The sequence below is a fragment of the Electrona antarctica genome (assembly GCF_951216825.1).
Source record: "Electrona antarctica genome assembly, chromosome: 9".
In the NCBI taxonomy this organism is placed as follows: Eukaryota; Metazoa; Chordata; class Actinopteri; order Myctophiformes; family Myctophidae; genus Electrona; species Electrona antarctica.
This window is the reverse complement of record NC_136790.1, coordinates 21,734,865-21,759,678: the sequence shown is the minus strand read 5'-3', so window position 1 is coordinate 21,759,678 and position 24,814 is coordinate 21,734,865. Positions and strand designations below refer to the sequence as shown.

The following is a 24,814-nucleotide window of genomic DNA, read 5'->3' as shown; positions in this document are numbered from 1 at the left end:
ATTTCCGTATCCGTTACCCATTTACTAGCTACTAGCTACTAGCCCCGGCTAGGGCACCAACAGACTACTTTTCAACCAGGTCAGGAAGACACGTTATGAGACAAAATACATACAATGATCAAACAGAAAGGATGAGAATTATTTTATATCGTCTGCTGCAACAACTGTGCTGAGACAAACCACAAATCAAATGAAGTTAGAAAAAGAAAGTTGAACGAACAATATGACAGCCTATTTTCATAAAGATGGTCATCTCTATCAGCCATTGATCATTTCCACAGGAAGAATTGCTCCCAATTTTTCCACTGAAAGGAAACGGACATGTTCAGCCAGTTCCTGGAGAGACTGAAGTCTGGAGCACCAGAACTAAACTTCCCCTCGTTGCAAACTCGTTTCCTTTAACAACAGACGTTGCCCCAGCAATGATCAGCCACAGCCGTGCCCACAAACCTGTGAGTTCCTCCTCGCTCATTATTCAGCAGCAAGCACTGTGCAGGAAAACACTGAATATGAAAGACATGATGCGTGAAGGTGAAAGCGTGTTCCATTCATGCCATGCCAGTCTGCTTTCTCACATTCAAAGTATACAGATCATCATCATCAGTGACAGGTGACCACCTTGTGGACTCTTTGAGAATTGCAAGCAGCATGATTTGAATGGACTGGCAACCAAAAGTTATCTGTGGCCGGTGTCTACAACTGTCACACTTGAGTGAGACACCACAGAAGATAGTTGTAGTGTGTGAAATTGGATTTCTTTTGGCAGGACTGTGTTTTTTCCCGCCTCTCATTTTAAGTCCAGTAACACATGCTTGGAGTATTTATTTGTTTTTCTTCATCTTTTTTTTTTCCAGAATAATAGTGCAATATATTTATCCTGTACTGTTGCCAATATTTGATCTCTATTTGAAATTGTATTAAGTGGCTCTTATCGGAATTTTAGAAGTCCCATATATATTGCGTATCGTTTGATGTGCATACCGGTAACCTGTTTTTTTCCTCCACACAGCCTTTATTGTTCATATTGGACTACTGAGTTATGATATGTTAGGATGTACTTTATTATTACATGATTGACTTATGCTACATTTGGATTATTATGAATATTAATCAGATGCAAAAGCGGTGGTGGTTTTCACTGTCTGGTGATGGTAGACCTCACCAACCTTAGAAATCTGCTAGTGCCGGTGCCATAAAAGGTTGCCCACCTTACAGTATATGTACAGTAGTGCAAGTGCACCAGAGAGCATTACAATAGTCCATGTGCACTCAGAGGCGGTTATAGTAAGGCATCTGCATCTGCGCACTCACCACTCCATGACAATGAGCAGACACTTCCTGCCCTGATAGAGGTTTTCATAGACGTCGATGATGCGCACGATGTTGGAGCAGGGCGACGCTCTCCAGTGGAGTTCTACTTCCCTACGAGCTTTGGCACAGTCCTGAAGCATCTGGAGAGAAGGGCACACACACACACATAGGGGAGGAAATTAATAAAACTATAGCTACAGAAGGCTACGCTTGAGCATCAACTATGGCTCCTTTTCAACTACAATATGCATATTTCACAAAGGCCATGTTCACTGGCTCCAATAACAGTGAGGTTGGCACGGTCATCACTTGAACTACTAGCTTAATTCACAGCATACAGTGTAGAAGTGCAGTGCTGCCATCAGCAGGCAGAGAGACAGACCAACAGCATGACAGAATGTTTCAATCTTCCCATTCCAGAATTGTGTGAATGTAGCGCCCTCTTTGTGCAACAACGAGCCATAACACAACTAAGAAAGGTTAACTAGTAGAGTGTATATTTATTTATTTTGCAGATTTTGAGGACCAAATGTTTAGTAAGATGTTCAAAGAATTTACAAAAAAACCCCAGAGAGAACATAGTTTTAGGTTTGGAAATCATAGTGGCCTTGGGCTATATATTAATTGGTTATTTTTTAAGCTGTACAACAACTACTCAACTCATCTAAACTACTACTATGAAATTTCATATCAGTAATTCTTACTCAAATGTATTCGTTCAGCAAAAACTGATATTGTTGGGTGTACGACAGGAGCAATAATGTGGCGATTGTGCTGGCTTAAGGAATTGAAAGAAATGTCTATTCAAAAGCTTGGGCTAGATACACCACAACATGTAGAACAATCTAAGGGCCCGGTTCGTTCTTGTGAACTAAAAATTTAGGAGAGCTACTACAACAACATCACCACCTCAAACCCCAAAATACATACACCATTTTATAATTATAATTCTTATAAACTATAATATACTGCACTACTAACAAAGTATTAAATAGCGAATTTTGAGTACATTCCAGGGTTCCATTCTTACCAGTAGAAACAGAAAAGTGCATTTCTTATTCACAGACAAATCAAATGTGAACAAAAGAAACTCACATCCTCTAAATGTATTAACTTATTAAGACCTGAGGCCGATTCTCTAAATCAGTAGTCTTTTTTTCTTTTTTAATAGTAGATGTACAAGCTCGCAGCATGGCACAAAGTGACACTGTGAGCTTGTAATAATGCCTGCTATTTTTGAATAGCCAACGCAAAAAAAACAACAACTAAAATGACAGATGCTTTCCTGGTTTAAATAAATAAAGAAAAACAATGTGCACTATTCTGTATCGTTCAAAATGAGCTGGGCTCTGTCCAAGTAGTGTTTGGACTGGCATTCCAGCACTGCCCACCACAGCCACTCTGGGCCTCTGGGACTGGTTCCAGTGGACACTGAGAGCCGTCACAGCCATGAGAAGAGAGTCCAGTCTGCTGCGCCGTCTGTCTGTCTGTCTGGACGGACGGGAAGCAGCTTCTACCCCACCCAGTTCAGCCGGGGTATGACCTTTGATCCAGTCCCTCTTAAGCCCAAACCACACCAAAGGGTCGGGTCGGGACAAAACGTTGTGGTCAACCACACCAATGCAGGTCAATGAGTTGCATTGGTGTGTTTTACTCTAAAAAAACGTTTTGTCCCGACCCTTTGGTGTGGTTTGGGCTTTAGGGCTGTCAGTCACCATTGCAAATTTAAGTTGACGATAAATTGTCACACAAATAATTGCGATTAACGATTTTATTGTGTTTTTGGCATTGAACATTGGACCGAATAAAGAATATTGAAATGAAATACTGAAATATACAAAGAAATTATAGCTGACATGTAGTGTCTCTCTCTCTCTCTCTCACACACACACACACACACACACACACACACACACACACACACACACACACACACACACACACACACACACACACACACACACACACACACACACACACACACACACACACACACACACACACACACACACACACACACACACACACACACACACACACACACACACACACACACACACACACACACACACACACACACACACACACACGATATATTAGTCAAATAGTTACAAAGTATCAAATTGTAACTTATTGATTACAATTCATGCAATTTATCCCATTTTTCTAAAATAGCAGATCTACAATCTCGCAGCGCGACACGAAGTGATGCGCTATGAGCTTCCAGCATGTGTCTCCACAGTCAGCTGAATTATAAAAAATGTGAATGGATTTTCTAGGTGAAAGTGATTTTGGGCAGTTTTGCGTGGGCTCTCAATGTGTTAAACATGGCAGGGCATTGTAGACTAGACAATGTCATATTAATAGTCTTTCATCACCAACACCTCAGCTTTTATGGTTTTTAGTTTTGTTATTGTTTACATAAGTATCATATAGCGTACATTTCAGTGAAATGTCAGGAAAGAATGAAGACATGGACTAAGCCTACTGTACACAACATTTCAGAGAGCAGTCACATTCTGTTGCTTAATAAGTCACACACACCCTCCTACATGTTCGGACCTGTTGATTCCCACAATCTTTGAATGGCATGTTTGAAACTATAGGCTGACTATTAGTCTGCACACAAAGTCATCTGGCTAATGTCTTGCTCTTGGCAGTGTCAGACAAGATGCAAGCCAAGCAATCTGTGTGTGTGTGTGTGTGTGTGTGTGTGTGTGTGTGTGTGTGTGTGTGTGTGTGTGTGTGTGTGTGTGTGTGTGTGTGTGTGTGTGTCTCCATGAGTGTGGAGACAAATATGCCCTCAATATAAGGACAATCATAAGTCACAATTTGACATCAGTGTAAGAAGCAGCCAGTTGCACTGTGCTGTGCATTACATGTGGACCTCAAATGTAGTAACAACAATAGTACCATCATACTAATTTAACTGGATGCCAAATTTCATGCATTGCACAGTCTCCAAAAACCTCAACGAGTGCTTTTGTGAGAAAATGACATGCCGATCAGTCTTTGTCACTGTAGTGTGATCAAATAGATGTAAATGTGCAATTTGAAATTCAACATGTTGTCATACGATATGTTGTCGACGATGTAATGGTGCGTTCAGACAGGCAGATGAAACGATGCAAAAACACATCACAGCATAATTTGCTTCCATTGACAATGAATGGTAGACTGCATTGTTTAATCCGCCCACTGTGAACGCAACATAAGAGTGACAACGTGAGTAGCCAACAGTCGAGCTGGCATGGGTTGGCACTGCTCTCTTTCAACCTGGTGTCGCTGTGGGAGAAGGTTTTGACAAATTTACACACATACACAAAAAAAAGAAATGGAAAGAAAAGGAAAATCTAATATAGCAAAAATTGCCAATCTCTACACATACATGCTCACAATTCAATATATTCTAAACCGGCTATTTTTGCGTTATTTGCAAACAGGAATAGCATGTCGTTGTGGTCAGTCCATATTTGAACTACAGGCCAGGGCCACACAAAAGTATCAAAAGTACCGTAACAGATCTGCTAGCTTGAAGCGCGAAGCGACGCGTTTGAGGTTGTAGATCTGCTATATTGCACTTTTTTTATTTGAATCCTGAAAAGTAGCAGTTTTGGACATATGAGACAGAGATGTTATTATTGGTGATGTCGTTACTCAGAGAGTGGAACACACACTGGAGTTCAAGCACCCGTCCTGAGACAATAAACAGGACTGGCTGACTGCTTGCGTCAACGCCGACATCTGAGGGAAAAACACACAGCTACTAACGCACACAAGGATTTACGTAGAAAACCTTTATTGATCCGCGTGGGGGAAATGCACACGTCATAAGAGCTAATGCGGGGTGAATGAAAAACAGGATAGTACAGTTATTAGTAAAGAGATAAGAAGAGGATTTTTTTAAAACTGTTAACGTCACTTCCTTCAATCAGCGCTATGAGCTTGTAGATCTGCTTTCTTTTTAGCGTGAACATACATTTTTGTGCAAATCTTTGATGTTATTAACATTTTTAACTAAAATCTTTGCTTCTCTGGGATCCCTGCCTGGAAGAAAAAACATTTTGAGATGGAGGTCTACAGCCAAATAAAGATAATTTTGGGGGGGCCTTGACATGAAAAAGTTTGCGCACCACTGAAAACATTTTTTTTTTTTTTTGGGAATACATGTGTAGAATTGGCCTCAGGTCTAATAATGGGTTAGAAACAACAACATCGTACTCTGGTCTGGTGTGCACACAGAGGCTAAAGCCACGACACTCTCACCCATTCCAGGTGCTACACCGTCCACTACACCCAGGCCCAGAGGCCTACACCACTACACCCAGGCCCAGAGACCTACACCACTACACCCAGAGGCCTACACCACTACACCCAGGCCCAGAGGCCTACTTTCCCTGTCCTGACCTGGATGTTGTTGCATTATGTCAATAAGTGCCGTAAGCCTGTCCTCCTCCTAGGCGTTTACTCTCAGCGGGGCCATATAAGAATAGCCAAGTGGAAGTGCAAAATAAAGCTACAGTGTATATGAGCCTCAAGAGGACGTGGTTGTCAAAATCTTAGTTGGCCAAGTAACCACCGATTTTATGGTGAGCTAATGTTGTTCCCCAAGCAACGGCAGTTTGCTTGAGGTCACCAAACTGCCAACAAATGCAATATAAGACATGAACCTTAACCGCATAAACCCATCACGAGACAAGAGCCACACGCCGGACTAGTGCGATTTCCAAGTTAGCCATTGTTGCAGATGAATCCCAAAACACTGAGTAACAACAGGCTTATAGTGACACAGCCGCCGAGCACCAAACAAGGACTGGGTTCAGTTACACATTGGGAAGTAGTTTAAAATAAAAAGGTGAATATATTTGACGCGCATTAGCCTGCTGTCCATGTGTCAAAGAGGAACTGAGATGGGGATATGCTCTAAAACTGATATCAACCCTTCCGAATACAACTACCTCTTTCCGCAAACAAAGGCGCGCACGCGCGCACGCACGCACGCACGCACGCACACTGCCACACACACACACACACCTCTCCACTAGTGTCGTGTGGCGTAACAGGCCAACATCTGCTGTGGTCCCTTTGAGGCTAAAGCAGTGAGCCTTGTGGAGGGGGAGACGTGGGGGGGCAGATGGACATACAATAAACCCCTCCAGCCGACACAAAAGCCCCCTGAGCCCGGGGGCTGGAGGACAGAGGGTGGTGGGACGGGGGGCTGGGTGGGTGGGGTTGAAGGATCAATCCTCCACCTGCCTGTGTGGGACCCGCACGGAAGGGGTTAAGACTGGTTCCGTCAATCAGGAAGAGGGTTTAAGATAGATAGAGATAGACTGCTCAGTGGAGGGTGGTGGCACAATGGAACGTGGTATGAGTGGAGGCGGTATGACAGAGGGTGGTATGGGGATACGGTTCCCTGTGGGTTTCCCTGTGACCCATGGGGTTAAATCCGCTATGGGGATGAGCTATTGAGTGTAGGGCATTGTGCACCAGCTTATAAGAGAGGCATCAAACATGTTGTGTTATTTTTGGCAATGCTGGGTTAAAAATCCATATGGGAGTGGGGGGGGGCAGGTCTGTATATCTGTCCACCTGTGACAGACATAAAACGGACAAAAAACAATGGAATAAGCACCTTAATGGGGCATGTCTTCAGGGGTTGTCAGTGGCGTCACTTCTGCCATTGCAGTGCCCTTTTGTGCCCTGACCTTTATTTGTGACGTCACAGAGTACCAGCAAGGCGGTAAGGCATGATTTGAATGATAGTGGCACATACAGTAGCAGATCTAACAGTATATCACAAGCTTGTAGACCAGCTATTTTCACAATATTTATCTGTGGAGTCAAACTCAATGTAATTGCCTCAACTCCTGCAAAGTGCTTCTCAGGGTGGGGGGTGTCCCCAGTTCAAATGTATTATTATTTTGGTGGTGTCAGGTGGTGTCAGGTGTTTGTTTGTTAGTAGGGCTTGAGGAATTGAACCGGACAAATTCTGCACAAATTCTGCACAGGTGGGTGAGTCAAGTGGCTGCCTGCAGCCGACGTAAAGGCAGCCAGACACCTTGCTCAAGGCATGTTTCTGTCTGGATAACAGGTGTCTCATTGCGCAACAAAACCGTCATCATTAAAGATAGGACTCACATCAGTCGGAACGGCACAGAGTCGCAGCGAGTGACTACATCTACAGTACATCGCACGTAGAAAACAGCTGTCTCACTTCCTCACACAGACGGATGGGAGGGGTGGGGGCGGGGAGAAAGCCGACCGAGGAGGAGGGTCTGATGTGAGACGATAAGGATTAGGAAATCAGATGAGGTGTGAGAGGAGACGAGTGACTAACTTATGATCAGCGATGGGAATTTTAGCATGTGTATTACTTTTTAATCTCAGTTCCACCTCACAGATGCTTGTCCAACCAACCTGAAATCCCCTCCTCTGTATCGTTTAGATCATCACTTCGATACAGAAACATGCTAAGAATGATGTGTTATTTACTGTACCTAATTATTGCAGTCTCCTACAGTTTTCAAATGATATGGGGATCTCCCGTGTGACTATGTGCTGTGGTTTTGGGGGGGGTGAGAGAGTGAGTGTGTGTGTGTGTGTGTGTGTGTGTGTGTGTGTGCGTGTGCGTGCGTGTGTCCATCCGTCTGTGTGGGGAAAATCCATTGACAAATAGTAATAGTCAATACTATTCTCTGTTCCATTAGGGTCCGTGTCCACAGAGAACGCACTTTGGATATCATGTCCATAGCACTCGCAGATGCCCGCACAGTTTGAACCCATCAACCATCGAGGTGCTCACTGCTCAAACGTCCTGTCATCTGTTTTCATAAGCACAAATAGCTTAGACAATGTAAACATGGTCTTCTCATGGTTACAGTAACAATTGAACACCGAGTGTGTTTCAATACATGGAAGACTGGCGCTGTCAACTCAAAAGGCGTTCTATGTGGACAGTGGACACGTCCCCTTAACCGGACAGTTTAAAAAGAACCTATCAACAAATGTTGATCGACCATCTTGCAGATAGTCAAATAAATAGTGTTTGATTTGGGCATCTCAGACACCAGGAAATGGGGCGGGGAGTTGGGCCCCATATAGACAGTCAGACTTAAATAAAATAAATATATGTTCCATTCAAACATAATTTGAGCAGTGTGAATCTGTGCTGTGGGTTGCGAGAGAGTGTGTGCGTACATGCGTGCGTGCGTGCGTGCGTGCGAGGCATAAGCCTCACAGCATTAATCACCTCATAGCAGTTTGTCTGAATGATGCTACAGAAAAACACAATCATATCCACTTCCCTTTTCTGATAAGACCATTCAGCAGCACTCAACCACTTCACTTCCTTATTAGGGACACATCACGAGGCCAATGCAGGCAGAGAGGAGATGCGCACGAACACAAAAATAGATCCAGAAAATGTGAGGCTGAGCGAACATATAAATTAAGATTGATACCAAAGGCAGGGGAAAGGTTTACACTTTCAGAGGCAAACATTTAAACATTAGATGAAGTAAAGGTCTCGTGTGTATCGAGCGAGACTGAAATAGAGCTGCAAATATTGATTATTTTCTTTTTAATTAATTAGTGTGTTTTTGTATATGAATGAATCAACATGAAAAATAAATTAACATTTTTGGGTCATTAACCACTTACGCCATATTTTATATTTAGATTTTTATACGGTCATGAGCTAGTTCTCAATAAATAAATAAAAACATTAGCATTTTCCCCAAAATGTATTTTAAAAAGAGGCAAAGAGTCAAACATTAGGCTGTGAGGTATAACCTTTTCAATCTTTCATTAAAAAACAAGTGAGTGAGACAGAGTGAAATTGTCTCTGTGGGTGTTCACATTCAACATGGAAAGCTCATCAAGTTTCTCGGGAAAAGAGAGTAGGCGGCAGTAATTAAATACTAGTCTGCCACCAAGGCACAGCCACAATGCCACATCCTCCTAAACAGTAACACAGTCTCAAAACTGAGGAAAGGAGGAGGTGACAGAAACACCATGGTGGGGTCTGAAGTGGGGCGAGGGAGGCACCGGGCATCAACAACAGGAATCAGTGTTGGCAGGTTTTGCGAGAGAAACAAGCAACCTGGTCTATGAAAACAAGGCCAAAAGAAGTGACTATCGGCCACATGAGCACTTAAAGTTTAAACCTATGGAAACATCAGCTATTTTTAAAAGATCTACACGCGTTTTGAGCTTGTAGATCAGCTATTCAAACAAATCTTGGGGGGAAAAAAATCCCAAGATTTCCCAACACCTCCCTGGCACAAAATATTTTCAGATGGGGGTCCGTGGAGTGTACATATTAATGTGGGGGTCCTTGACATGAAACTGTTTGAGAACCCCTGGTTTAAACAACATTAAGAAACAAGCCAAAATAAGCAACTACACTTTAGAAACAAGACCCAAAACACCACAACCACCAATATTTACAAGTGTCCCTACAGAAAAACAAGCCAAAGTCACTTATAAGCGGACATGGCAACAATACCGGGAATGAGTACAAAACAAATCAAAATCGCTGTTTAGTCAAAGAAGCTTAACATCACCAAGCTAAGTATTTTTGCCACGAGCTGATCTGCTTGTTTTGTGTCATACAGTTCAGTAATCTGGGGGGGGGGGGGTGTAAGTGAGCCGATACCAGACCATAAACATCACTAACACAGAGCAGACACCACAGCTCACACTTAGTGGTTAAATCATCCTACCTAAAAAGCCTGGTTTAACCACTCTGCATATGCTGTACGATGGATAGCATAAATAGCTGTAGAAAATAGCTTGTAGATCTGCTTTTAAAAAAAATCATCATTTTTGGTTTTTGCCTATAATGACATGCTCAAAATAGAGTGGTGGTTAAGTAATTACAAGCACAGCTCTTAACCAGTGCTACGTTAGAGAAGAGAAAACACATTTTTTTACGGGAAAATAACTCAGCAAATATCCACGTTCTTCAGTCAACCATTAAGCAAGCTTGTCCATCTCAAGCCTAATTTGTGCTCTGTCGCACAATGACTTACAAGCTCACAGCGCGGCACATTCACTGTGTTGTGAGCTTGTAGGTCAGCTGTTTTCAACACCACGTAAAACTATCATGCCTGCCAGGCTGCCACACTAGTAGCCAAACACTTAAGCCCTTCAGTCCACTGTCACTAGAGATAAGACACACACATTCCTCTGGAACAACACAGCATTGCTTTAGTGCAGTGCCCCCCCCCCCCCCTTCCATGGACCCGTTTGGGAAATTCCTACCGTGTTCTATATTGAAGTCTCGAGTCGACACATGGGGTTGTCATCGACGTGAAAAAAGCATCCCTTAAAATAAATCTTCACATTTCTTGTTTAGCTTAAATGCCGGGATGTAGCAAAATGCCTATGCAATGTTGACACTTCTTTTAACTAAACCTAATTAAGGTAACCGGCCAGTCGTCCCAATTTTTGGTTTTGAACGTTTCGAAATACGCTTGGTGCTGGTGAGAACAGTCGGCACCAGCGAGGTGGAACACTTACAGCCACTAATATTAAGTTAGGATGTAGTTGGGCAAAAAAAAAAAAGCGTCTGAAGCGGAAGCCACGAGAGGCACTGTGCCGAACGCTGCAAAGGGGGACAGAATAATAAATCATCCCCCCATAGTCTCGGTAACCCCGAGACATCAAACCTTTGCCGTCTCTGGAGTGAGAATGCGTTGTACTCCCGGGGCCGAGTAGGTTTTGGTGCCAACCGTTTACCGTTCCTAGGTCGACAGATTTGACCGGGCCGACCGTTCTTCTTTTACTCAAAATGGAGAGAACTTGAGAACTGCCAAGGCTGAACATAAACATATATACTGTATACTGTATATTCTTTCCACAGCACTTCAAACTTTGTGCTTGTGTGCCCATGCTTACAGGTTAGACTGGAAGACACAGACTGGTTCGACAGTTTCTGTCAGAACAGGATCACACGGCAAACCAAGAATCAAGTTGTATACAAGCTGCAACAGAAATAAAACCAGGAACATTTGCAAAGACGCTCTTTATGGAAACCAGCCCATGTAAAAAGAAGAAAGAAAATAATCATATATATATATATATATATATATATATATATATATATATATATATATATATATAATATTCATTTTGTGAATGGCTTCAAGTACAGGACACAACAAGGGGAAGTACTCGACCTGTGAACTGTACACATACAGTGTATAAAGAAATACTGTCACAGTTTATTTTCACTGTTTGAGGAAGGCAGTTCTTAAGCTTAGCAAATCATCTTTATGCAATGTATATCTCTCTTTGGTCAAAACCAGACTTCTTCCTGTATCCAAGAATAATTGCATCACACTGGAGTACACATGGATTAGAACAAGATATTTGGTTCTGATGCTTTTTTGGAGAGTCCTAGACCACCGAATAGAATACCAATTTCTATTGAGAATTATAGAGAACAAATTAATTAAAATAAACAAATTACTTTTTGATATATAAAACATTTAAATTGAGTATTATATAAATTTTAAACTTCCATATAAAAGAACATTATCTTGGATTTATACAATGATCAAGAAACAAGAAAATCGAAAACACACACACAAACAGAACTTATTCAAACATTTTCAAAAGTCCATCTACAACAAGCCAGATCGGTCAGACTGATATCGGTCAAGCAGTCAAGCAGATTTTACTGTGTATAGTTGCATGTTACTTGAATAAATTCACCAACTCTGTGTGTGTGTGTGTGTGTGTGTGTGTGTGTGTGTGTGTGTGTGTGTGTGTGTGTGTGTGTGTGTGTGTGTGTGTGTGTGTGTGTGGCCGTGCGCGTGCAGGCGTGCGTGCGATAAAGCTCAGAAATGTCATCTCATCACGGAAGGGAAGTCTGCCTATGGCCTACTTTTAGAAGCAACTTCAATACTTCCGCTTCACACGTTCTTGTCAAGAGTACCATTTCTGGTTCCAGAATATTATAGTGTTAGGAACTCAAACTGCTTTATGTGACTGCCTTTTTTTTCCTTTACCCTTTTTGGATGCACTCACCACCAGTGTGTTTTAAATGCCAGTTCCGGATGCACAAAAACTTTTGCACAGACATCTGCATCTAAATGTATCTTCAAAAGCAGAGATTCAGAAATGTGTTCAGGTGCACAGTGACAGAGAGGAAGTCCAACAATACTGGTTTGATTTTAAACTATACTAGGGTGACCGGGTGCAACAGCTAATTTAACTAATCGATTATTGATAATCGCTCATTTTATAAAATAATCAATTCATAATCCACCCCTTCTTTTGGCCTCATTCTTCTAGGCAAAAATCTGCCCCAAAACATTACATTTCTTGAACAGTGAAAATATCTACAAGCTCAGTGCGTGGCAACTATTCTTGCACGGCATAGTTGTGCGACAAAGTATAAAGAAGGGCTTAAGTGGTTAATGATTCATTGAAATATAAAATATATTAATATTCTTAAAGGGGCTTTTGATTATTCGATTCATCGAGAAAGTAATCGATGCAATATTCGCAGCAGGAAAATAATTGATAGCCACAGCCACAACAAATCACAACAAATCATGATCACCTGACATTCATTGGCTACATGCTACTGTCAGCGGAGGTCGAACCACCTTATAGATATATAGAAGGAATGGAAGAGGGCATGAAGGAATGACCGGGAACCTCTTCCTTCCCCTTTCTGGTTTCCTTCCTTCCTCACACCGTCTCATGATGACGGCCAGGGGGGGGGCATGGCACTGCTTCTTCCTCTCCATCCGTTGTACACTGTCTCATGATGACTGTCAGGGGGGGCATGGCACTGCTTCTTCCTCTCCAAAACCCTTTCATCAGTGATGTTGACATTGACAATGGGTGGGCTCCAGCCAGGCCAGGGTTTGCGACAGGTGTCACAGCAGACACGGCACAGTTTTGTAAATAGCTTTCAGACCAGGAAGACTTTGCTATTTTCTTTTTTACAATTTCAGAATTGAAACCATTCAGGACGGGAACCTCTTTGGTGTTGTAACCCTTCTGGACGGGAACCACTTTTGGGGTTCTTGTTGCGATGTAGTTTGTAAATACATCAAAGATGCGAATATAATCCATTCCTAATGGATGCCTTGGCCTGGAGGAGAGGTCATCAGGTGGTCTCCAACCTTCTTAGAGTGTTTCAACCATAGAGTATTAAAAGGATAGAGACTGATCTGGCGCGAAGCTCCGCTCCCCCCCCCCCCCCGCTATTCATGTCAGTGGAAGTTGCTCAGTGGCGTTTTGAAGCACCCGGAAGGACCGTCTCAGAACGTCTACTTCCGCATCAAATGCGGAAGTGCAACCGAGCGCTCAATGTTAAAGCCCAGCTGCACAGGGTTTCCCAGTCATGAATCCACGGGTCCGCTTATAGTCCCTCCTCTTACCACTAGGGCCCAGTGTTTCAACGTTGGAGCGCCTCACTGGCCCCTTGGTTTCAACCCTCAACCACTACACTCTCCAGTTGGCGGGTCAGCAGTGATTGGCCAAGTAACTGCTTCTCCCCTCCAGGCTTCCAGCTATAGACAAGTCCACGGAGGGGCACCCCGCACGCAGCCATCACCGGGAGGGTGAGCCACACCCGGCCAACAGGCTGTGGTTCGAAACCTGCCGGCCAGGTGCAGCAAACCAGTGCTGACCACACCTCAGCAACTGCCGCGCCCCGGGCACCCCCCCACGGACCCGCCCACTGTCTTTTCTCCCCTGCCAGAACTAGTAGGAAGCTCTCTCTGCCTTGTGTGTTCTTGGGGGACATCAGACACTGGGAGGTCTCTAGGACTATGGTTAAAAAACATAACATTTTTGTAATTTTATAATAAATATTAGATTTTTTTCAGAAAACTTTAGGTCAGGCTTTAAAAGGTTTTTAGATTCAGTCCTAAATGGGTTAACCTCTACTCGTGAAGCTAAATTGAGTCTCATTAATTGTGGGGACAATGTCACTATTCAAGTGGCATTGTCTGAAATGAGTCACATCAGAGTGGACTCATTCAGCAAAAAACCTCGAGTCAATGTTTTTTAGTTAGCTAAACACAGGCCGCAGACAGAGAGAGGGGCAAGGGGGGAAATGGTAAGTACAAGAACAAACTGTAAATTAGCAGGCAAAGAATTATCCTCATGGCCAAAGGCCCCATCTTGCACAGGTCAAACAATACTCATCATGTACACATGGCACAGACACACAATAAGTGGGCCTATTAATGTCACTGACAGACCAGACAAAGATTAAGCTGAGCTGTTGTAGGTCACAGCAAGGAGATCAGCATGTGGCACAGCACACACACACTGTACACACACACACTAATTCCACCAGGCACCATACAGGCTACATCATTGTAATGGTCTTAATAGCCATATATGCCTGATCTGACAAACACATTTGGCATTAACCCGTACTGACACAATGGTCTGGGGGCCTGGGGCTCTGGGAAAAATGTGACAATATTTTAATAGCCCCAGTGATGTAAATATGTTTTCAATGTATTGGGTCCCGGGACCCAGGGGTGGTCTTTTAGATGGGTCCCACAGGGACATTTTACGAGTCCCACTTCAACGACGTTAGGAGTCATATTGTGTATAAAAAAAACAGTGCAAAGTGTATGCAAACAGAACAGTATATAAAGTAAATTAAATAGCACCCAAATAACTAAAGTAAAATATAAGAAGTCAATTAAATACTTTGTGGTACACTCAGTGAGCTAAATAAAGTGTATGCCATGCTCAGTCTCTCATTTGACATTAGACGGTATCATTGCAATGGCTGTTTTTAGCCAAAATGCGCAGATCTACAAGGTCGGAAAAACAGTATTCGGAGGTCTGCGGTATTCCGCGCGGGGGTACAGCGGAGGTCTTGGTGGGTACAGTGAAAACACAGCATATTTGCATCACTGGCAGCCCAGTGAATTTGAGACAGATAACAAATTAATCAATTTTCGTTTGGCCCATTCATGCTTTTCCCAGTGCCCAACCATGGAAATGTATGATGTTGTACAACATGATTACTACTTCTTTTTAGCATTGTATGAATACCATTTCCTTTTTTACTATAATTTTGTGAATGTGCTGAGCTGGAATGAACTATGCTTGTGCTGTTGAGAAGCACAGCTCCTCTCTGTCGCCACGAGGCTGCAAGGCAGGTTGATGGAATCACAGCGGAAGCCACCCTTCCTAACTTTGGCAGAAATGGCTAATGTTGAAGCTCTTCATTTTACATGTACGCCTTTTTCTCCCAAACTTAGCCAATTAATTCCTCCCCACACACTACTGTGTTGTGACTGTTCAGCTGTTGTATAATCCTACTGGTTCACCTGTCAGTTCACCAGGAGGACGTAGCACCTCTGTCCTATAAATTCTGGCAGTAAATGAGTTTTAATGGTTCCCTTTAACGATTCCTATAAATTCCTACACTTCACTGGTTCTACAGGGATCCTCAGGGTTACTTGAGGCGGTTCCAAATGGACCCTTAACAAAGGTCTGTAACTTGAGTGTACAAATGGAACCAAAATAATGGACCCTCCATTAGTCCATTTGGTTCCATTTGTACACTCACAAGCTCATACAAGCTCATAGCGCGCCACCGAGTGGCGCGCTACGAGCTTGTAGGTCTGCTATTTTTGAAAAATCGAAGAACGACTGACATAGAAACAGTTTTTTTCAGAAAACTGTCAGGATGTAGAAGACATTTTTAGAATCTGATCTCAGGTCAAAATGGGTTAAAGAAGTGAAGAAGTGCTTACGTTACGTTCATTAACATCAAACACTACACCCAAACCCACGGTGGTGACATGACATCAGCATCTCCACATAGCTTGCTCTGCTATGAGGAGGAGGACAATAGGCATAGCAGCAGGTGATTGAGAGCCCAGCAGCTGTCAGAGTCACACACTCTCTCAATTCAATTTCCCCTCTCTATCTGTGATTCAGCTGGTGTCATCATTATTACTGGCACAAATCTTGGTTCAGGAGACAAGAGAACATTTTTGACAGCAGGTGATGTCACCGTGGGCCATGCGCTGGAGATTCCTGGCCCTGACAGTACAGTATAGTATAGCAGCCTAATAAATGGGATAGACGGGAGGTAGGCTGACTCAGCCACCAGGGAACGGTGGGACATCCAGAACATTAGTGAATACAGGTGCCCAGCATCAGCTTATTAGGCTATACAGCATGTCCTTGACTCCTATCTACACCAGCACATCAATAAGCTTCAATCTGCATTTTACTGCAGTGCAGAGGCTGTCTGTCAGATGAATCAAAATGTCAATGTCATTTTACTGCAAGAGTCTCAATAAAAATCTGAGTAGAGCTAAAAAGAGAATTATAGGCTTATGTGCTGTGATGTTCAAACATACATGCGATATTATGGGGCTCATAATCCCAATCCCCAATAATCCCAAAACACAGGAATTTAATCTGTGAGTGAGTGCGCTCATGTGTGTGTGTGTGTGTGTGTGTGTGTGTGTGTGTGTGTGTGTGTGTGTGTGTGTGTGTGTGTGTGTGTGTGTGTGTGTGTGTGTGTGTGTGTGTGTGTGTGTGTGTGTGTGGAGACATTCAGCAGCTCTGATAAGTGATAATAGGCCTATCTCACAGCCCGCTTTCCACGCCCACTTCCGGTAAATAGTGGTGTTTTTAACATGAGCATTTACACGTTTTTTTCTCTGGAGAATCTAAGTACATTTTCTAATGTAAAAATGTGACAGACCAATATTATTATGAAGCAAACAAGATGGTAAATCAGGTCGAACAGATAGAACAAACCTTACCTTGAGAAAACAAAAGTTGTAGACTTCTTAAATTACCTCGGTTAACATGTAGTGTCTATGGAGTGACGTCACGCTATCACCACTAACCCCGAAAGGGGGCGTATTTAGGGGGGCGGGGAAATTCTGTGAGATAGGCTTACTGTCAGTGATGGTTGAGCTCATAGATGGTACATACAGTATATATATATATCTCTGTTGGTTGGAAGCTGTAACTTGTAACCAAAACTATAACTTTTCAGGATTCAAATTCAAAAATAGCAAAAGTAGCATATCTACATTAAGCTCAAAGAAGCACGTTGCTTTTAATTTTGAGCTTGCAGATCTGCCACTTTTGATACTTTTGGATGGCGCTGTAGTATGATCAAGTCAGGCGTTACTTTAGGAAAAAACACAAAAAGTTATAACATGGAGTCGGAGATAGCAACGATATCGGGTACAACATTGTGTGCAATGCAATCACTGCAGCAGAGACTCACTCAGACTCCTGATAGACAGTGACAGAGATGATAAGAAAGAGTATAGCCATGTCAACAACACACAGCATTCCAATTTCCTTTGCACCACTTCCAGACAAATAAATGAACGCAGACTTGAGTGTCTAATCGTGTATGACGTCTTTCATTGTCTCTTCTACGTAGAATTGGCTTCTTGTGGTCTATGACGACCACAGACAATTATTTGATTACATGTTTTTATCAGAAATTATGCAGCCAATGTGTCACAATCATTCAAAATACTGTAGGTATCCATTTTGTTAAATGTCAAAAATAGCAGATCTATAAGCTCACAGCAGATTGCACAAAATGAAAATATAACTTAAATCAAAGTTTAGCAAATCATTGTTTAACCGAGTGTTTACACGGCAATAATAATATTGGTTTACGGTTAGCCATTAACATCCCTACCTCATAAATCTGTATGCGTTATCTTTCATATTCTAAATTGCCTGTTGCTTACCATAGCAGTCAGTTAGTGTGTATGTGGTCTCCCTTCACTGCTTAGTACTTACTCAACTCAAACACCTCACACACACACCTCCAACAACCAGTGTTTCAAATCGGATTCAATTAATATATAAAAGAAAACATAAAGACAAGAGATCACCCCTTTCAGGCTTTTGACTCGTCCTAGGTAACTAGGCCATAGGTTATTTATTATTTGTAAGGGATTTGATTTATTATATACATTTTGGTGGTTTGGTTTGGTGCCAGCTTGAATGTGACAGCCCGTAAACCTCAGCTCTCTCTCAATGAATGCATGACACAATGTTCAGCTTGTAAACATGCCACACAGCTCTGATACAGTGTTTTAAATAAGCTTTGATAAAGAACCTCAGCTCAGTTGCCTTGTGGTTAGACTGTCCACCATGAGACTGGGAGGTTAGGTATTACTGCTTAGCACTCAGTATCAAGGGTTGGATTGGTGGTAAATCCCTGCGACATACTGGGACTCCCTCTTTCATTGGTGTGTCTCCCAGGTTGCGCCTAAACCCTAACTTCAAAAAACTACTATGCTTAAACCCTTAAAGGTGTAGTGAAACGGAAATGGTGGACATTTATTGTGAAGTTTCAAGTTGAAACACCGCTATGAAGTTTCTGAACCAATCAGAGCGTCGCATCCCTTCAGGGGATGGGACGGTAGCTAGGGGCCGTAGCTATGCATGAGCTATGCTACGCAGGACAGCGTGTGGATGTTTGTTTACAAATCAGATAGTCGTCCAGCTTTACCAGTTTACTCTTATGTGGCTTATTTCTACCCTATAATGTTTTCAGATACATTTTTTAGCGTGATGATTAAGTTGAAACCGAGTAATACACTCCCTGGATGTTATCTTGAATGGGAATAAAAACGGAAGATGTCTGTAATCAGTAGCAGCTGTGCAGCCTGTGCTGGACGGATGCGGAGATATGGGGAATTAAACGGGTGAGCTTCATTTTTATTGGCTTTTATCGATGTTGGCCTCGACACGTCATCACGCAGCACGTTTTTGTTTTCAGGAAGTAATAAAAAATATATTTTTATGGACGTTTGATATAAAAACACACAAAAATGAGAATTTTCTCGTTTTTTTGGCATCTATTGTTACGTATGCCCATATGATGACCACGGATATGGTCTAAAAGTGTGAAAAACGTATTTTTCATTTCACTACACCTTTAACCTCACAAAACGTATGCCTAACCTCACAGAAACTATGCCCAAACCTAACCTCAAAACCACGTCCACCAGGGCGAAACACCAGGAAAAGAGAGAGTCCGGAGACATACTAGCGACATACTAGTGTCATGTCCAGGGGGACGCACTTGTACATCAAGCTGCCTCAGTCACGCTACAGAAACAGGAGACAGGCTCCTGCCCTAATGGCTTCATTGGCTTGGCAAGGCTAAGGCTCATAAGTTTTAAGAAGACCCATTTGACCAGAAGCATGCATTTAATATAATTAAATTATAAATGGTCGTTAATCTTTACGCCGGACCATTCTCCAAGGTTTCCACATGACACACTGCAACAACACAGGATTACACCACACATTTGGGGAGAAAATGACACACACACACACACACGTATGTAGGTACCAACCATTGCACAGGAATCAACAGGATGTTCCCCTGCTCTGATTCATCAGGTTGTGATATTGTGTAATAAGAGTGAGAGTGCTTGTTTAGTGTTTACAGCAGACCAGTAGCATATTCCCAATCATTGTCAAACACATACGTTTCTATGACTATGACGTAGGTAACTAGGTATAAGGTTCGAGGGAGAGATTCATTCGGTAGTACACTGTCCACCTGGGAAAGGTTAATCAATGACGTCTTCCATTGATTAATCATTGACCAGTCCAGACAAAAGAGATAAAGTGATCTCTACTGACTGCCCACTACAGTACACGGACGGCAGTGTGATTTCACTTTTCACCCATGTTGTTTATCTGTAAAGCTTGATATATATGATTTACAAGTCTATGATTTCTGTACATATACTTTCACTACTCTAGTGTTGATGATTTCTTGTACGTTATTGTATCCATTTAAATTTCTTTCTAGATGAGTTGAATACATAGGAGATAGGACCACAGTGTCAACAATCATTGTATAATTGTACTGTACCACTGTAGTTTTTGCAAACTGTTAATAAAGTATTCAATCAATGTCAAAAGGAAAGCCCTGGTGTATACATTTAATTCAGTTTATTCATCTACCTGCCAATAACAGCGGATATTAAACCAAATCAGAGGACACAGTACAGTGTTTTACATATATAGTGTTACTGTATGTATTTGTTGATGATATTGGATTGGGTTATTTTGTATGCTAAAGTCCCCAGGACTTTTTTGTTATACTTTTAGCTCAAATGTCGGACTGTACCTCTCGTGCTGTTTACATTTCTGTCTGATTAAGTATTCAATCAATCAATCAATCAATCAATCGATCACTTAGTACCAGACAGTGCACCATCATGTCATGTTCATAAATAAACATACCTTCAGCGCGTACTTGTCTCCGCTCTTCTTCTGGAAGATCTCCAGCACCTTGCCATTGATGCCCAGTCCCAGCACCTGGCTGGTGACCTTGTACTCGTCCGTGATCGCGTTCTTCTTGATCTGGAGATGACCTCCGGCTTTGACGTGGAACTGTAAGAACTGACCCGCGGGGTTCAGCTGTTGCTGGCCGGCGGGGTTCTGCTGCTGCTGGCCCTGCTGCGTGTTGTTCGGGAACAGGGGCTGGTTCTGTGCGTTGGAAAGCATTGTTGTTGTTGTTGTTGTTGTGCCCCAGAGGATGTACACCTGTCTCCGTTTCTCCCCAACAGTCCGACTCCACTTGTCTCTTTCTCTGCTAAGATTCTTCTTCCTGGGTTCAGGTGGCCTCTGCTCTGATGAGTTGGGTCGCTCAACAATTAAATGGCTGGCTAAATAATATGCAGGTTCTAATGGCACCAGACGTGAGAAAAAACTATAAAATAATAAAAACTACGGCGACTTCGTTCGCGGTCTCTTCGATAAACGTGCTAAGTTGGCTAAGCTGTTTAGCATGCTAGCATGGTCCTATTCTTGACCTGTGATCGGCGGCTCGGCTAGCGGTTAGCGCCGACGGGGGTCCTCCGTCTGCCGGTTCCTGAAAGAGCATTTCACAGCGATACTACTAATACAGACATTACCATAATAAAACAAAGCTAAAGCTCCGACACGAACACTTTAATTGTGTGCAAACTTTGGCGACTTGACGAGTAAAAAAAAAAGCCGGAAAGAATAGAAAAGACAACAAGACGAACAACTCTTCTGACGTCGAAAATGCTTTTTACTTTCCTTCCGACGGCGGACAGGAGAGCCCGCCCCCAGTCAGTTTAGTGATTACGTCATGGTGGGCAGAGCCATGGTGGGGCCCCTGGATTCAGTGTTGCCAGATTTCGCGAGAGAATTAAGCGACCTGGTCTATGAAAACAAGTTCAAAAGAAGCGACTAGGCCACGATTGATTTGATTGAAGTATGTATTAACAGTTTGCAGAATTACAGTACATTTCAAGCACCACCTTGTTCAATTCATCATAACATTTAGAGACATAGCCTACAAATATACACTTCTATATAGCGAAAAAACAGGAAATCATCATCATAAAGGAGGTAAAAAGGGGAAAGAAAACATATACAGTGAGGGGAAAAGGGGTGGGTGGGGGATTTAGATTTTACGGGGGCCAGTTTCGAATTTCAGCCATCCGTAGGTGCCCTTTGAGAGCGGTTTTGAAGGAGTCAAGGGATTCGCATGTCTTAATGGCCGTTGGTAGGGCGTTCCACATTTTGGTGGCATAGGAGCGAAATTAATTTAGTCCCTTGTTTGTGCCAAATCTGGGTTGCACAATGCACATGGTTTGTTGAGCTCCCTCTGGTGTTGTGGGTGTGGACTTCGTTGACATTAAGGAAGTATTTAGACAGGTACATGGGTATCTTGGTGGTGGTGTATCGAATCTTGTGGACCAGACACATTGCAAGATGCTGTACTCTGTTGTCAACCCTATAAGCCATTCCAGCCTGTCAAAGTGGGCAGGGGTGAGGTGGGTTCGGGGAGTGAGACCAAGTAGCCTAGTAGCCTGACCAGTTTGTTTTGTGAATTCTGGAGCCTTGTTTTAAGGGCCTTTGAGGTGCTGTGGTACCAAGAGGTGCATACATAGTCGAAGAAACCTTGTTAGGGTCTTCAAGGTGTTTTTGTCGACCAGTGTTCTTTGGTTGACTTTTTTGATTTAATTTAGTGGCCATTTTTTCACTGGAAATATTTACCTCTAAAATGCACCCATATAGGTAATTTCGCTCTGTTCTTCACCATAGTAGAGTTATAAAGGATAGCGGGAGGACCGGAGCGACAAAAAATAATTTCAATATAAGTTGCTCAGTGGCGTTTTGAAGCACCCAGAAGACTATAACCCAATGGCTCGAGCGAGCGGAAGAGCACTGTTACGTCACTGAACGCCCGTCCACCCCATGAACATGCTGCAGTTCCACTTTGACAGTAGGTAGTGGCAGCTTCGACGTTGGATAGCCTTACTGAGGGCTTGTTCTTCACCTCCACCACGACCACCTGTTCTCTCCCCTCCAGATAGGATATAGAAAAACAAGCCCACAGTAGCTTATAATAAGCGGACATGGCAACATGAATGGCCTTCATTCGTACGGCGGGTGTCGCGCGCCGAACAGATTGCAGAATTACAGTACATTTCAAGCACAACTCAATACAAAAACTGTTAACTGTGGATGACAGATAAAGTATTACACTTGTTTACAATAGGGCCCACCATGTTCAATTCATCATAACAATTAGAGACGTACAAATATACTCTTCTATATAGACAAAAACAGGAAATCATCCGAGGAGGTAAAAAGGGTGCTCTGAAAAAAAAACATATACTGTAGCCTACACTACAGCTGGGGAAAATAAGCCTATCTCACAGAATTTCCCCGCCCCCCTTAATACGCCCCCTTTCGGGGTTAGTGGTGATAGCGTGACGTCACTCCATGCTACACGTTAACAGAGGTAATTTAAGAAGTCTACAACTTTTGTTTTCTCAAGGTAAGGTTTGTTCTATTAGTAAGAGAAATCTATGCAAATCTGGGAACTAAATAGTTACCAAGAAATTTCTTCACCAATGTGTTTCTAAAGGTGTCTAATAACATGTACTAAAAGTTTGAAATTCAACTCCCGTGGGAAATTGAGTTATTAGCATAATATGCATAATATGCCCATAACATCCTATATAAGGCAAAAAAGTCCAAATTTCATCATTCTTTAAGTAACATGTGACATATGAAACTAGGGTGTTTGCATGATTCTGAATCCATTCCAAGCATTAGTTTTGCACAAAAAACACTCCTTGGGAGGAAAACGGCCACACAAACGTGATGAGGTCAGCACACTTGGTCAAGTGGATATGGCCTAATTTAGCCCAAGGAGTGTTTTTTGTGCAAAACTAATGCTTGGAATGGATTCAGAATCATGCAATCACCCTAGTTTCATATGTCACATGCTACTTAAAGAATGATGAAATTTGGACTTTTTTGCCTTATATAGGATGTTATGGGCATATTATGCTAATAACTCAATTTCCCACGGGAGTTGAATTTCAAACTTTTAGTACATGTTATTAGACACCTTTAGAAACACATTGGTGAAGAAATTTCTTGGTAACGATTTAGTTCCCAGATTTGTCAAATACCTGATAAAATGCCCTTACTATCTGTTCGAGCTGATTTACCATCTTGTTTGCTTCATAATAATATTGGTCTGTCACATTTTTACATTAGAAAATGTACTTAGATTCTCCAGAGAAAAAAACTTGTAAATGCTAATGTTAAAGACACCACTATTTACCGGAAGTGGGCGTGGAAAGCGGGCTGTGAGATAGGCCTATCGGGTGGGTGGGCCGTTTAGCTAAAGAATCCGCCAGAATGTTCCATTTGTACAATTAGAGTTAAATTAACATTGATTTCACAATATAAATTGGGGGTCCCAGAGATAGAAATGCCATTAAATGGGGGTCCGTAGACTAATGCATGTCAAACTAACCCTAACCTCACAAAAAAAGTAGTCCGTCTAGACTCTCGACTTTGAAGTTTGAATCCATATGTCACAAGTTCAAATCCCTCTTTGCAAAATTTCCCTCTTTCCAACAACCACGGATTACCTTTTTTGTGAGGTTAGGGTTAGTTTGACTTGACATGCATTAGTCTGGCATTTCTATCTCTGGGACCCCCAATTTATATTGTGAAATCAATGTTAATTTAACTCTAATTGTACAAATGGAACATTCTGGCGGATTCTGAGAACGCTCTGTGGTCTAGACTCTCGACTTGTGTAACGATTTGTGGGATTTTTGGACACAATCTGGAGGAGTAATATCAAAAAATATGTTTTTCAAAAGTCGGCCTCCTGGTGGCGCTATAACAGGCCGTTCTGGAACATTTGGGGCAGAGGTTCATCGTTGGCATCCAGAGAGTGTGTGTGCAAAATGTGGTATGACCGGGTTAAAGGTGCTTAGCTTAGATTAGCTGTTAACAAACAGACACACACACACACACACACACACTCACACACGGACGGAGTGCAAAACATACTCTCTCTGTCACGATCTGGTGGTGGTGAGGACCCAAATGCAGGTCTTGCAGGACAGCCAGGCAGGTGTAGTGATCAAAACCCATGGTTGGGTAATTTATTTAACAGGAGGTGAACAGAACAGAAATC

At 42.5% G+C, this 24,814-nt stretch overlaps 1 protein-coding gene across 2 annotated transcripts in view; it reads right to left on the bottom strand.

The window, feature by feature from the left end:
* Positions 1–24,814, bottom strand: part of mapkapk2a (MAPK activated protein kinase 2a) — a 35,547-nt gene extending 10,733 nt beyond the window's left edge. Inside the window, exons 1-2 of one of the 2 annotated variants that reach the window (XM_079511240.1) lie at positions 24,688–24,814; positions 1,312–1,451 (exon numbers count right to left, since the gene is read on the bottom strand). In XM_079511240.1, the coding sequence (XP_079367366.1) occupies positions 1,312–1,451; positions 24,688–24,771 (224 nt within the window). In that variant the 5' untranslated portion in view covers positions 24,772–24,814. Of the gene's footprint in view, positions 1–1,311; positions 1,452–20,571; positions 21,389–24,687 lie in introns of those variants that run through there. The other variant, XM_079511239.1, reaches the window with a different exon arrangement.